Here is a 14,763-nt window from a genome sequence, read left to right as displayed (position 1 = left end):
ACAACATGATTCGTGAGAATAGTTGTGTTCTGCTATTCATTCACTTGGCGCCGGGTAGCGGTACCCCATGTTTCGTACGTAACAGATTAGTCCGACAGAAAACATGATCGCGTTTATGTAACACTGTTGGTTACTTGACAAGTTGAAAGCGGCTCGCCGGCAACGCTATCACTGCTGTCATTTGAAGCACTAATAACATTAGGCGTTATCATCCGGTACAATAATCTTGTCTACCTGTTAAATTAAAGGTTTTACTTTTTTATTATCATCCCGCAGACACGGTGATAACAGCAGGCGTAAAACGAATACCGGTGAACACGTCCTAGATCTCACGGGCAAAATGGACAAAACGAAAGTTATGTGTCAAGATCCACTTGTGGTTTGCACAAGCAACAAGCTTGGAGAAGAAGCTGAGGTCAGGGATACTTGGGCAAATAAAGTGGAATTTATTCTAGCTTGCATCGGCAATGTTGTTGGGCTGGGTAATATGTGGAGGTTTCCATATCTCTGTAAGTAATAGGTTTCAAAACAAACATGAAATTGAAAGTGTGCTGAAAACATCTTTTGTGCAATCCAAACATCAGGTTATAAGAGTGGAGGAGGTGCTTTTTTGATCCCATACTTCATCATGTTGGTATACTCAAGGAATTTTCTGAACAACATTAGCTCGTGTTGTGACAAATTAGTAAAAATAGTTATAAAATCTATCTTTATTAGGTTGTATGTGGGATCCCATTACTGTATATGGAGCTAGCTGTTGGACAGTACACAAGACAAGGACCAATTGGAGCCATGCACAAAATGTGCCCACTTTTCAAAGGTCTGACTGGACATTCCAAAAACATATAAAGTGTATTAGAATTTAATTTATCATCTCTTTACAATTTCAGGGACTGGTTTGGCCACAGTGATTATGTCTTTTCTTCTATCCACCTACTATAATGTCATAATTGCTTGGGCTCTGTATTACTTAATCAATTCTTTTATGGATCCCTTACCTTGGGAGGGTTGCAATAATGATTGGAATTCTGAGCTCTGCTGGAATGGGACCAAATTTAATAGCTCTCAGGATCAAGAAGCGAACAATAAAACAAGTGCCCCTCAAGAATTTTACGAGTACATATTCACGTTAAAAATTATAATTTTTGTGGGTTTTTTAAACAAACGTTCTTGTATTTCCACACAGCAACCATTTGTTACAGATGACTAAAGGAATCGACAATTTCGGTACAATGCGCTGGGAACTCCTAGCTTGCCTCGCAGTTGCATGGATTCTAGTCTACTTTTGTTTGTGGAAAGGCATCAAATCCACCGGGAAAGTTGTGTACGTTACAGCTACTTTGCCATACCTGTTTATAGGGGCATTTATTGTCAGAGCTCTCACGTTGCCAGGATCTGAATTAGGTCTCGTTTACTTCTTTTCCCCAAAGTGGGAAACACTTCTAGAAGCCAAAGTATTTATGAAAAGCAATCGTTATACTCTTTAATTCGCACGTTATTTATACATATCGTTTGCAATTTAAACTAGGTTTGGGTTAACGCAGCTGGTAAACATAAACTCAATGCTTTTTTTAAATAGTTATGCTACAGTATCTAAAATATTAACCCCTCAGCTCAAAATTTCAATTCTATTGGGATTGCGTTTGGCTCCCTGATGGCGTTCTCCAGCTATAACCGTTTCGACAACCGATTGATGCGTGATACTCTGATTATTTCGCTTACTGACGCCGTTACCTGCATTTTAGCTGGCATATGTGTGTTTGGAACACTAGGAAATTTAGCCTTTGAACAAGGAAAAAGCGTGGACGAAGTTGTTAGTAGTGGTAACTCATAGAAATGTCATCAACTATTATTGTGAAAAAAATAACATTTATATAATGTTTCGATATAGGACCTGGGCTTGTTTTCGTCGCCTATCCCGCCGCATTGTCCAAAATGCCCTTTCCCCATGTATGGTCGGTCATTTTCTTTTCAATGTTGCTATGCCTTGGAATTGACAGTCAATTTGCCACGGTCGAAGTAATTATAACTTCAATTAAAGATGCCTATGGCCGATGGATTCGCCTTCATTTAAAACGCCACGAAGTTCTAGTGCTACTGGTATGCTTTGTGTCGTTCATATGCGGGCTCCCAAACGTCATGCAAGTAATACGAATATTTTATTAATTAACATGTTTCTGTTTGTAATAATTTATTTTTACTATTTCCGAAGGGTGGAATCTACTTTTTTACACTGATTGATTACTACGCCGCCGCTATTTCTTTGATGTACATTGCGTTCTTCGAAGTAATCGCAATCGTCTGGGTATACGGTGCTAATCGTTTGGCCCGCAACGTACGGGATATGACAGGCGAGCTACCGAACTACTATATAAGAGGGTGCTGGATGGTAGCTGCCCCCTGCCTCATTATGGCCATATGGATTTTTAGCCTTGCTGACTATGAAGCTCCAACATATAACAAAGGGCAATATATATTCCCAGGATGGAGTATAGGAATGGGTTGGGCCATTTCTTGCCTGTCTTTATTAGCCATTCCTATATTAGCAGTAATTGCAATTATTAAAGCAAAAGGCAACAACATAACCCAGGTAAGATAATCACACAAATTTTAAATGTGAAAATTCAATTTTAGTTTATAAAAACAATTGCAATCCTCCAGAAATTGAAGGCATCCATCAAATCTCCTATTCGTGAATGCCCTTGCTGTGGAAAAATGTTGAACAAGCAACATGAAGCTCATCATGGAACTGCGGCAAACAATCCAGACAATGAGATTTGTTTGGAGCAGCTAACCTCAGATTGATAGTGGATGTCTCCTTTTGTAATAACGTCGTAATTGTTTCCACTATGTCCTCGTTGCGTCCGTATTCGTCTCTTACCCGTGGGGATCAAGCAGCATCCTGACCGAATTTATGTCGTACATGTTCTAGAAAAACGACCTCCAAAGTTGTTCGTAACTGTCACAAAAATTCATGTAAATTGAAAAGTTGCGTGAACTCCTCACTGTCTTATTACAGTGCACACCTCAATACATTCAGATATGGAGACACCTTGAGTTATCAAAGGTTGCACAAATAATGCTAGCCTACAAGCCCCACATAACTTAAATCTTAAATTTAGTAGATTACAGTGATGTTCATTCGTCAGCTGTTTTTCTGTTACTATGGGCACCACCAGCAGACGATTAAAATTTAGTTAACACATTTTTTTTTTGTTGACGAAAATGAAACGTGTGGTAGTAACAGGGATCGGACTAGTTACCCCGTTGGGTTGTGGCGCTAACAATGTTTGGAGTGCATTTTTGGCTGGAAAATGTGGCATTCGAAGACTTGAGGGTCCTGATTATAATAAAATATCATCAAAAGTAGCTGCTAGAGTTCCGAAATTCAAAGCTAGTGAATACGTTGCTCCGAACGAAATTCGTACCATGTCTCCAGCTTCACTGTTTGCTTTAGCAGCATCAATTGAAGCAGTTCAGGATGCTGGCATTGGAGAGTCTTGCGACATTCGAAATAGAACAGGAGTTGCTGTAGGGATGGGGATGTCTGATTTAGAATACATAATTGAAACTGCTAACATTTTAAAAGATAGGGGTCCATCAAAAATTAGTCCTTATTTTGTACCACGAATATTAACAAACATGGCTGCAGGGATAATAAGCATTAAACATGGCTTTAAGGGTCCCAACCACTCGGTTTCCACAGCCTGTGCTACTGGAGCACATTCCATAGGTATGTCTATTTACATTGATTCAAGTGGATTGATGAAACTTCGAAATAATGACTTTTATTGTAGGCGATGCGACAAATTTTATTCGCCACGGGAATGCTATTGCAATGGTGTGCGGAGGAACAGAATCCTGTATCTCACCCTTGAGCATGGCTGGTTTCTCCCGTCTAAGAGCTTTATCCACAAAATACAATGACACTCCAGAAAAATCATCAAGACCTTTTGATGCACAACGCGACGGGTTTGTGATGGGGGAAGGAGCAGGTGAACCCAAAGCGTCCAATTGAAAAAAAAAAAAAAAATTCTAAGAGTTTATTTTTTCTGTAGGTATTGTCTTTCTGGAAGAATTGGATTCTGCTTTATCGAGAAATGCAAAGATTTACGCGGAGATCTTAGGTTATGGCATATCGGGAGATGCTTCCCACCTGACGGCACCGTCAGAAGGTATTGACGTGATAAATTTTTATCTGAGTCGACCAATCTTTGATATTGATTAGATTTTATAATTCAGATGGCAGGGGAGCCATTCAAGCAATGCAGAATGCCTTGACGGATGCAAAGTTGTCGGATGTCGACCGAGTAAGTTATGTTAACGCCCATGCTACTTCAACCCCTTTGGGTGATGCCATCGAAGTGGGTGCCATAAATCAAGTATTTTCATCGCACGGTCAAGAAAGACCGTGGGTTAGTTCGATGAAAGGTTCCCTCGGCCACGGGCAAGGTGCAGCTGGAGCCGTCGAAGCAATCTTGGCAATCTTAGCCCTCCATCACGCTATTTTACCTCCGAACATCAATCTCGACAACCCTGATCCTTCCTTGCTCGAGTTAGTTCGGTTTACACCTAGCCACCCATTGCACTGGCCACTGGAACCCGGACAACATCGCCGCATTTTACTAAAAAATTCCTTCGGTTTCGGTGGAACCAATGCTAGTTTGTGCATCGCCTCCTTTTCGCCATAACTGTAATTATTCAATAATAACTCGATACGTTGATGCAAATACATCTTTGGATTTAGAGCTTTATTCTTTAAGTTATTGTCCACTTGATCTTTGATAGGGAGTTTGCGTAACTGATGACAAGACTTAATTTCGAGTGGGCAAGTTTTGATCTACCAGCACGGTTTGCATGATCAGCATTCAACGCCGATCGACGTGCTTGTTCTGAAATACTCCTTGTCATACTAAAAACTTTCCTAACCCCTGTCTTCGTCCATTGTTAACGCATGTCTACATATCGCATGTTATTGCTCTTTCCTATACATTGCTGTTTCAGGCGCTCTGTTAATCATTTTTAGTAAAACTATTTTCCAGAACGAGACTATAACAGATGGAAAATTTGTCCGTGCCACTACGCCGTCTGTTCTACTATTATGTATCAGCCAGATGTTTGCTCTATCAGCGGTCTTGATAATAAATTGTGATCATTAGCTTAATTTATATCATGAACGGGCGAAAGTTTTCCTAATTTATCACTACTTTCTAACAAAAGAAGTTTTGCTGCAGTGAACTGCTTACATGTTCAGGGATAGTGTGAAATGTCGAATATTGGGATTTAACTTAACTTCCATGAGCAGCTTGATGTAAATATGTCCACACAACGAGGATTAGGTTTTAAATCAATACAGAGTAGGGTCTTCTTTTGAAATATGATGCGATTTATAAATAAATTACTTTGCGCTTAACTGGCCTGATTTCACTACTACACACTTCCAGCATAATAAAAACAATGCGTGCAATTCCTTTTTTTTCTAAATTAAAGCGTTCAAAATGTAGGAAAAAGACGGAAGAAGCAAAACAGAAAAAGGAAAAAAAAGCAATCAGGTAGGCCAGAAATATGAATAACCAAAGTAAATTATGAGTTAAATTACACGATTGTCCGAACCGAATCGTTGAGTTAGTCTATAGGAAACCACATCATGGATTCCACTTTTTCGGCTGTGCAAAGAAACGTTAGCACGTAGGATGTTAGATGCTTTGTATAAAAGAAAAACATAGCCAGAAGCGGCTGTCGTTGAAAAGCCACAACAATGTTTAGCCGACAGGCAATTCAATATCAACTTTCTCTAACAGCATACTGTATGTAGGACTTCTTCATTGTATGCTTTCCAGATTTCTTGCCTGTCGTCTATCTCTTGGGTGTCTGTGGCTTTGTGCTCATTCTTTTCGTAACGCCCGTTAAAACCCTTTTGTGGGTAGGCAAAGACGAAAAAGAAAACGACCATCAGTTGTTCCCTAGCGCTCGGTCAGACTAGACGTTTGGCAGGTTTGGTCTCGGCAACATTGATGTCCGTTCAGTTGGTGATGCTGCGTGCGTAAACATTCAACAAACAAAAAGGATGAACGAGTACAACTGGACGCACTGGATCCGGACTAATTTGTGCGAACGATGTGCTGATCCGGAAAATTTGGACGATGCAGTTCAAGAAACAGATGAATTCCAGTGCTGGTTGGATTTGTCTTTTGTAGCATTAGACCTGCTAGTGGTTTTCGTTTGGCTTTTAATACTCATCTACACGCGAAATGCCATAAAAAGCGTTCGCAGAAACCGTTGTTCATCGCAAAATTATAGTTCAACAATATCCCGTTATCCGCTTCACGATTTTCACTGGCTGTTGGTCGTAACGTTATTCCTGACTCACCTTGCTGATCTCGGAGACGTTCTACTCATTTGGAAGAATAACCCGTGGCAAATCGCTAAAGTGTCCCTTGTCGTGCCCATCTGCAACGCCCTCGTTGTCGTCCTATCCTGCGTTTACTTTGACCGTATCGAGGTGCCAATTTTAAATAACAAAATAAGCCTCTTCTGCAATTCTTAGCATGCACGAATGGCTTGTCGTCAAAACAAAAAGAAATGATTGGCAGCTTCCCGTGAAAGTATAATGGCTGAAAAAAGAATTCGAAAGAAAGTCCTTGACCTGTAAAATTGTACTATAGTCTGATTGCAAGGTCCCGGTCCTCCATCAGATGGTTTTCTGAATTGGTGGCGGGCAGGAAATTATCAGTCATTGTGAGAGCAAGATCCTTCCTTTCGAGCGTGACTTTTATGATGCAATCCTTTAAAGTTTATTTCAAGAAGGATATGTTTGGTATGTTGCTTGAAGACCTCTTCATCAGATCATAACCGGTTCAAATGATAACATCCGGTTGGTCTCCATTGGCACTCTCTAGTTTTCTTTTTCCTTCTCTAAGCCCTCAAACATATAGTGTCCGTTTGGTTTATTAGGATTTGTGTTACTCTGAGTTGATTTACATTGCTTATATTTTTAAGAAAGAATTTTGAGAAACTCGAGTTATTCCACGCCTACAGTTTCATTGACCAACTGACGACGGGGAAGCCGGAGAAGTTGAGTCTTTTAGCATACCTGATGAGCTAGTTAGACATTTGACGCAACAGACGAGATTTTTGCCAAAGGCGAGGAACGTTTCTGGGTATTTTCCTGTTTTTAACGCTTTCATTTGTTCATATATTTAAGGTATGGCAGCGCGCTGTCTATTTGCTATGGCTATGTCCGCAGTGGCTGGCCGAGGCCGTTCTCAATTTCGTTCGTTGGCGTCATTTTCACTTCGATTACACCAGAGAAACGGACGCTGTTGGATCTGTCGCCATACAACTAGTCATAACGTGGATGAAAATTATACTAGCCGTCTTTCTCTTCGTTGTCGACGCCTCGACAGCCCTACAGGTAACTCGTCTGACTCACTGCACTGAAATTATGAGCTATATCTTACACGCATTGGCCCACCGTGTCGCAATAACTTCCGGGACACATATTATCACGAACGGCAGTTCGATTGCAGCACCTGAGGAATTTCTTTTTTTTTTTCCCTTCCTACGGTAAAGGTAAAACGAACGGCCCTAACGGAAATGCCGATTCCAAAGTAGGAATCTTTGTATAGAATTACGGACGTCCTCAATAGAGGGTTCAACAAAAAAAAAAAAAAAAGAAAAATAACATTTTTAGACAACGTATAAGGATGTTGCGATCACATTACCTCGTATTATCTGTCAAATGTCACGTACCTTTTAAACCGTGAAATCTTTCTGACCCATGCAAAGGTTCAAATATATCACTATATCGTAAAGCTGCCAAATATGGATTATCCTGTGTGCTATTTAGAGACGCAACTTTCATTCCACGAATTTAACATTCTCTGTGGCATTTTATTTGGCCAAAAGAAGGGACCATCATCGGCTGAAACGGAATCCAAAGCGAAGGATATTCACCCACCTGATAAGGATACGATATCAACAAAGTCCATGGATTCGGTGTTCGTTCAGCCGTTCCAAGCACATCAGGTGGACAAGAACCCAAAATGCTGTTACCTGCACGGCCAATCCAACCTGCTTTCCAAAGCGACCTTCTTTTGGCTAAATCCACTTTTGCTGCTTGGTTTCTGGACTCCGTTAGAACAAAAACATCTTGGCCCTCTACCAGACGACTACAAAGCCTCCCAGCTGATCCAACAGATCCGACGATTACTCGACACTAAAACTCCCAACTTATGGCGATGCTATTGGTGTTTCTCGTGGCGGGCAATCTTGCTCGGTGGATGGCTCAAATTTTTCGGCGATCTAGTCGGTTATGTTGCACCACTTGGTATTCAAGTCATGGTCAGTTACGTCAACTCCTCGTCCGCGACCAACTCCACCAATGCGAACAACACCGCCGGGACTTACTACCCATCAGTGAAGGAATTCTTATCCAACGGTTACATCATGGCCGCCATAGTCTTCCTATCCAGCTTCTTGCAGGGAACGCTGTCCCAGGCGTCTAGCCACGTCCTCTGCGTGGAGGGCATCCGACTCAAGACGGCCCTCCAATCGTATATGTACGAGAAATCTCTTCGACTGTCCTCGTTGAGTGGAGTAGCTGCCGATTCGGACAAAGTAGACGATGACGAACATCAGAAATTGGAGGACGCTTCGCTGCAGCTGGATGCTGGAACGTTAAGTCAGCTGCTGACGGAAGATTGTGATAACACCATGGTGTTCTTGTGCCTGTGCCATTATCTTTGGGCTATCCCTCTCAAACTGGCCATTCTGCTGTACTTGCTCCACCAGAAACTGGGCGTAGGCAGCGTCATTGCCGCCCTTCTCTGCCTTCTGCTAATGGTGCCTGCTCAGTTCTTACTGGGAAGGAATATATCCCATCAGAACAAATCGAGTATGAGGGAGGCTGGCAGACGATTGGCCAAAATCCACGAGTGGGTATCCAATATGAAACTCTTCCGGCTTTACGCCTGGGAACGTTCCGCCATGAGCCGCATTCGAGCCGTTAGGCGAAAGGAGCTGCAACATCTTTGGTCCTATTCAATTCAATGGGCCTGGGCCACTTTTTTGACACAGGCCTCTACCGTGGCATTAACTTTGCTAACTTTCATTCTCTATCCGTTTCTGTCCTCTTCCGGAACATCCCCCTCAGCAGCTGAAGCTCTTTCCGGATTGGCTCTAATTAATCAATTTACCGTACCACTGACCATCATTCCGGTGATCGTTCCGGAGCTGATTGCCGCCTGCAATAGTACCCTTCGACTCGGCGAATTCTTCCGCAAATCGGACATCTCTGTCCAGCGCCACCATCACTCCAAACTGTCAGTCGAATCGGTTAGCGGACAGGAGCCATCATCTGCCACCAATGAATCGCTTTCTGTCCGCACGTTGGAAAACATTGCGGAAGACGAAGAACACCAGCAATCCAGTTCGGACAGCTGCGCAGACTCTGAAAGGTCCGCTCGATTCGATCAACAGGAAGAGTTGGCTGTCAGGGTGAGTCACGCTACATTCAGTTGGCATCCGGTTGATATGGACAACAACCGGAACGACTTTAAGCTGTGCGACATTAGTCTGGACATTGGCCAAGGCCGACTGACGGCCATCGTCGGCCATGTTGGCAGTGGTAAATCGTCGTTGATGATGGCTTTGTTGGGCGAGTTGGAGATGAAATCGGGTAGTTTGACATGGGCGTCAACGGCCAGCACCCAAGTGGGCTTTGTGGCCCAGCGACCGTGGTTAATGCACGCCTCCTTGAGAGACAACATCCTCTTCGGCAATGCCCTCTACGCTAAACGCTACAGCAAAGTGTTGGAAGCGTGCGCTCTGACGCAAGATGTGGAATTATTCCAGCAGAGAGATACCACTTTGATTGGATCTAAGGGACAGAATGTTTCTGGTGGTCAAAAGGCCCGCATTTCGTTAGCGAGAGCTATCTATTCATCGGCCTCCACATTATTACTGGACGACCCTTTCGCGGCTCTTGATCTACCCGTGGCGCAGCACGTTTTTCAGGAGGCGATCCAGCACATCCTACTCCGCCAGGGTAGGAGTGTCATTATGGCAACTCATCATATGGAATATGCTTTGCAAGCAGATCACGTCGTCGTGATGGATTCGGGCAACATTCTGGTGCAGGGTCCACCAGAAAAAGTGGCGTCTGTCTGGCCGGAATTGTTGAACCATTCCAGCCAGTCTGCCCAAGATTCATCCAGTTTATCAAAAGGAACCGCCAAAGATAGATGGAACATGCTTCGATTGGTCACGAAAACCGGCTACGTTTTCAAAGCGAGTGGCAGTCGGAAAGAGGAAGAAATCACGATCCATCCGACCGATTCCGTACACGGCCAGAGATGGAAGCGCCGCTCCAGCCGCTTAAATGCTTTATCCATTCACATGTCACACGATCTTCCACTTATGACGGATGAAATGACAATCGACGAACTTCTACCCGACGTGGGAATGGCTTGTGACCGTCTGTACGGGTCCAGAAGTCTGCGGACTCGTCACCTTAGCTCACTGAACGGACCATTGCCGGAAGCCCTTCCGTCAGTACCGCAACAACCCCGTTCCATTTCGTTCTCACTGAAAGGGCCATCGTCAGTTTTCTCTTCTTTCGTCAATCGAAGACGGACAAGATCAAGGGATCGATTCTCTCAAATTCATCACCAACCGATTGTGTCACTCCATCCGCTTGCTGATTCTTCCTGGAGTGCTAACGGCAGCGGTAGCAGCAATAGTGGTCGCGTAGGCTGTAGTTCCAACAGCCATAGACCGTCCTTGTTTCGGCTTTACTCGACTCCTGTGGGTAAACGCTCGTTGGAAGTCGATGGAGGCCAGAGACGGACAAGCGCCGAGAGCGATCGTTCGTTGTTGACAGTTAGACGGACATATTCGGACCAAGAGTCCCGTCAGCAACAACCGGGTGTACAGAGATTGCTGTCCACAGTGTCAGGTTTCTCGGAAGAAATCAATATTGATCCGGAAGATTCCGATCAGGAACGAGGGCTTTTGAGGGATCCCGCAGCAATCGACGAAGAGCGCCAATATGGCCGAATTCCTCGCCGGCTTTACTGGATCTACGCTCGCGCTTGTGGAATCTTTCTAACACTGAGCTACTTTTGCGGCTCCATCGGTTGGCAAAGCGCTCGCCTTGCAACCGATTACTGGCTCGTAGTTTACCAAATCGAAACCCATAATTCATCTTCGATCGATATGATGCCGAATGGCGGCCAACACCTTACGACAATTACCGAAGAGACGGGCACCAGTTATTTTTACCTTGGCATCTATGTTTTGCTGTCCATCGTATCCGTGATGGCCGCCATTATGACCAACATCCTTGGACAGGTAAGATCGTCTACTTTTACGCGAGTTACGTATCAGTCATACAGTGATCGATTGCCTACAGGCGGCGGGAAATCAAGGCAGAAAAAGGCTGCACGATGATTTACTAACGAGCCTTTCACGCTGCCACACGCGCTTGTTTGACGTGGAACCAACGGGCCGTTTACTAAATCGCTTCAGCAGCGACATGTCTATGATAGACAAAAAACTAGCGACGACTGTTCAACGACTCGTTCAATTTGTTCTCATGTGTTTGTCGGCCATCGTCATCAACGTCGTCATCAGTCCGTGGTCCCTACTCATAGCTGTATTCATCGTCATCATATTTTATATGCTTCAAAGGTTCTTCCGTACCTCCGCCAGGTGAACACCGAATAAATTTAATTATCTTAAAAAAAAATAAAAATAAATTAATTAAACGTTTGCGAATAATGGCCTATTATTGAGACGAAGTCATATTTTACGGTGAGTTATAAATATCCCAGGGAATTACAACGGTTGGAGAGTCTGTCTAAAGGACCTGTGGTTTCTCATCTGACTGAAACGCTTTCCGGCTTGGCGACCGTAAGGGCATTTGGCCAACAGCGTCGATTTCTACAAACTATGTACGAAAGGATGGATACCCATTCGGCAGCAGTTCTAGTCCTCAACTCTACCAACCGCTGGCTCGGTTTCGCTCTGGTATTGTGTCGTGGTTAACTATTTAAATGATTAACTGATTTTGGGTGTTATTTACCACCTTACTGACCAGACATGCATGATTCTTAGGACTCATTGGGTGCAGCGGTGGTGTTGGTAGCCATGTTGCTGGCCTTGTTCGTTCATAGGAGCTATCCCGACCACCTGACTCCGGGCCAAATCGGCCTAGCCATTAGCTACACTCTGATGACGCCCATCTATCTGCAATGGGTCGTTCGATTCTGGTCCGAACTCGAGATGTACTTTAATGCCGTTGAACGAGTACTTCACTACTCTGAATTACATCCCGAAAGCGAATCGACAACTGTGGCAACCGACAGCCAATGGCCGCGCAAGGGTGATATCGAAATCTCGAACCTATCGGTCACCTATCACTGCAGCCTAGAGCCGGTGTTGCGTGACCTCAGTTTAACCATCGGGCATGGTCAGAAGATCGGCATTTGCGGCCGCACGGGTAGCGGGAAATCCACTTTGGTCAACGCCATCTTTCGGCTTGCTGACACGGCCACCGGTCATATCAAACTAGATGGTATCGATATCGCTACACTGGAACCACATTACCTAAGATCTCGGTTAACAGCCGTTCCTCAAGACACTCTGATATTCGCCGGCACTCTCAGGTAAAAGTGAAATGATTATTCATTTACCATACTCTTTGATAAGCTTAGATTTAAAACGAATTTTTTTATACGATCGTCCCTTAGAGACAATCTAGATCCAGAACATCAAATACCAGATGTAGAACTATGGGCTGCTTTGGAGGCTGTACACCTTAAAGACTCTTTCCGGAGTATTGGATTGGATGGAGAAATGTTTAAGGGAGGTAGTTGTAGCCTGAGCGTTGGCCAGCAACAGCTATTCAGTCTAGCACGGGCATCCCTTCGGCCGTCGGCGATTCTCGTTCTAGACGAGCCGAGCAGCGCCTTAGATGTGGAAGCCGAGCAAACCTTACATCATTGCCTAGAGCATCTATTCGAAAATCGAACTATTCTGCTTGTGGCGGTATGATATTTTAAACTTCTCGCCAATTAACTCGATTAGATTCATTTTCTTTCTCTTATTTTCGGTAACAGCATCGCCTATCGAGCTTGCGAAAATGCGACTGGATTTGCGTCATGGAAAATGGACAACTAGTACTACAAGGCACACCAGACCAAGTTTTAAACGAGCTTCCAATTTCTGATTGAAAACTCATGTTGTTAAAAAAGCTTTTATTTTATCTAATAGACATTATCGCTAAGCCATATTTTTGGTTTTCTCCGGATATCACCTCAATTCGGATGACCTTTTTCTAATTTGCGCAATGCGTAGCAAATAAACTGTGAAATTGATTTAGTGAATGCGAAATTGATTGTGTGCTGTACATCAATAATCTCTTTATAAAACAAATAAAGCTGAACTACAAGTAGAGATGATCGGTGTTACCAGACACGTGTGCGTAAGAAGACTGGGAACCAGGATTTAAGAACACTAAGAAGTTGATATGCTGTATTCAATTACAATAGAGAAAGGGGTGACTTGAGCACCACCAACCTTGTTAACCCGATTATTTTAAAAGCCTCAAGGGCCACGAAAAAACAAAATAGATTTCCGTATAATGTATTGGATATTTTTCAAAACAAAAGTGAAAAAAACAAACAAACAAACGGAGTTCTCCTTACTGTGTTAAATTACTTTCTTTGTGGTAGCCTTTCCCTTTTTACTTTTGCCAGGGGCCGGATTTTTTTTAACTTTTGCAAATATCTTCGGGCACAAATGATTTGGACGTAGATGTCATGTGGTAGAATAATTGAAAACGAAATTGGTTGGTCAAAAACAGGTAAGTTTCGACTAAACTATGTCGCAGGATAGGTATGGCGACAGTAGTACTCCAAGACAGTAGAACTCCAAAAACAGTAGAACTCCAAGACATTACAATCCCACTTTAAAAAATATTTTTAAAACTTGTTGGTAAATCCGACAGTAGAACTCCATGTACAAAAGAACTCCAAAGTCATTAGAACCCCACAAAAAAAATATTTTTAAAAATTGTTGGTAAATCCGACAGTAGAACTCCATGTACAATAGAACTCCAAAGTCATTAGAACCCAAAAAAAAAAAATTTTAAATAACAAATAGCATGAGACAATAGAACTCTTCTGTCCGACAATAGCACTCCAATGCCCGTCAACAGAACTCCAGCGATTGTTATAAAATATCAAATGCCCGACAGTAGAACTCTAGCAACCAACATTAGAACTCTTTATGGTAAAAATAAGATTTCATGAATATAATTAAAATGTTCCCCCTTTTCTTCCTAGCAGTGGGTACCCTATTCATTTTGTCATTTCCCAATTTGTTTTTCTAGCCCTAGTTCTATCTAGTTTATTTTTATTTAGCAATTGTTTGTGAATGGTTTGTTGTTCATCTCCTTCTAGCAGACGAATTTCTGGAAGCAAACGACATTCTTTGGCTAAAAGAGACGAGCAACTTACAAACAAAAATAAAATAAAAATAAAGTAGATAGAACTGGGGCTAGAAAAAAAAAATGAGAAATGAAAAGATGAATAGGGCACCCACTGCTAGGAAGAACAGGGGGAAATCTAAATTAAAGTTATGAAAACTTAATTTTTAACGTGAAGAAGATGGTTTCTCCATAAGACGCTGCAGCCTCAGCAGACCAACTTGGACACAAATGAGATTTTCGCATTTGTGGAAAACGCGCAACGCAGGATG

At 42.9% G+C, this 14,763-nt stretch overlaps 2 protein-coding genes and 1 long non-coding RNA gene across 4 annotated transcripts; 2 read left to right on the top strand and 1 right to left on the bottom strand.

The window, feature by feature from the left end:
* Positions 1-242: 242 nt before the first annotated feature.
* Positions 243-3,183, bottom strand: LOC123474686. Its single transcript, XR_006649611.1, has 2 exons — positions 3,027-3,183; positions 243-2,959 (listed from the first exon to the last, which is right to left on the bottom strand). It is a non-coding gene; the product is annotated as an uncharacterized LOC123474686 (long non-coding RNA).
* A 3-nt stretch (positions 3,184-3,186) lies between these two features.
* LOC123474681 (3-oxoacyl-[acyl-carrier-protein] synthase, mitochondrial-like) lies at positions 3,187-4,754 on the top strand. Its single transcript, XM_045177106.1, has 4 exons — positions 3,187-3,733; positions 3,798-3,995; positions 4,059-4,175; positions 4,243-4,754. The coding sequence occupies exons 1-4, from the start codon at positions 3,226-3,228 to the stop codon at positions 4,689-4,691; spliced, it is 1,272 nt and encodes a 423-aa protein (XP_045033041.1). The 5' UTR covers positions 3,187-3,225; the 3' UTR covers positions 4,692-4,754.
* Positions 4,755-5,948: 1,194 nt separating this feature from the next.
* LOC123474679 (ATP-binding cassette sub-family C member Sur-like) lies at positions 5,949-13,458 on the top strand. 2 transcript variants are annotated; one of them, XM_045177104.1, is made up of 8 exons: positions 5,949-6,502; positions 7,205-7,414; positions 7,912-11,352; positions 11,414-11,712; positions 11,835-12,030; positions 12,118-12,668; positions 12,753-13,050; positions 13,122-13,458. In XM_045177104.1, exons 1-8 carry the CDS (start codon positions 6,068-6,070, stop codon positions 13,233-13,235), a joined length of 5,544 nt encoding a protein of 1,847 aa, XP_045033039.1. In that variant the 5' UTR covers positions 5,949-6,067; the 3' UTR covers positions 13,236-13,458. The 2 variants fall into 2 exon arrangements, with proteins under 2 accessions (XP_045033039.1, XP_045033038.1); XM_045177103.1 differs by having other exon boundaries at positions 7,909-11,352.
* Positions 13,459-14,763: the final 1,305 nt, after the last annotated feature.

Source organism: Daphnia magna, linkage group LG7 (genome assembly GCF_020631705.1).
Source record: "Daphnia magna isolate NIES linkage group LG7, ASM2063170v1.1, whole genome shotgun sequence".
NCBI lineage: Eukaryota > Metazoa > Arthropoda > Branchiopoda > Diplostraca > Daphniidae > Daphnia > Daphnia magna.
This window is presented reverse-complemented; position numbering and strand designations above follow the sequence as displayed.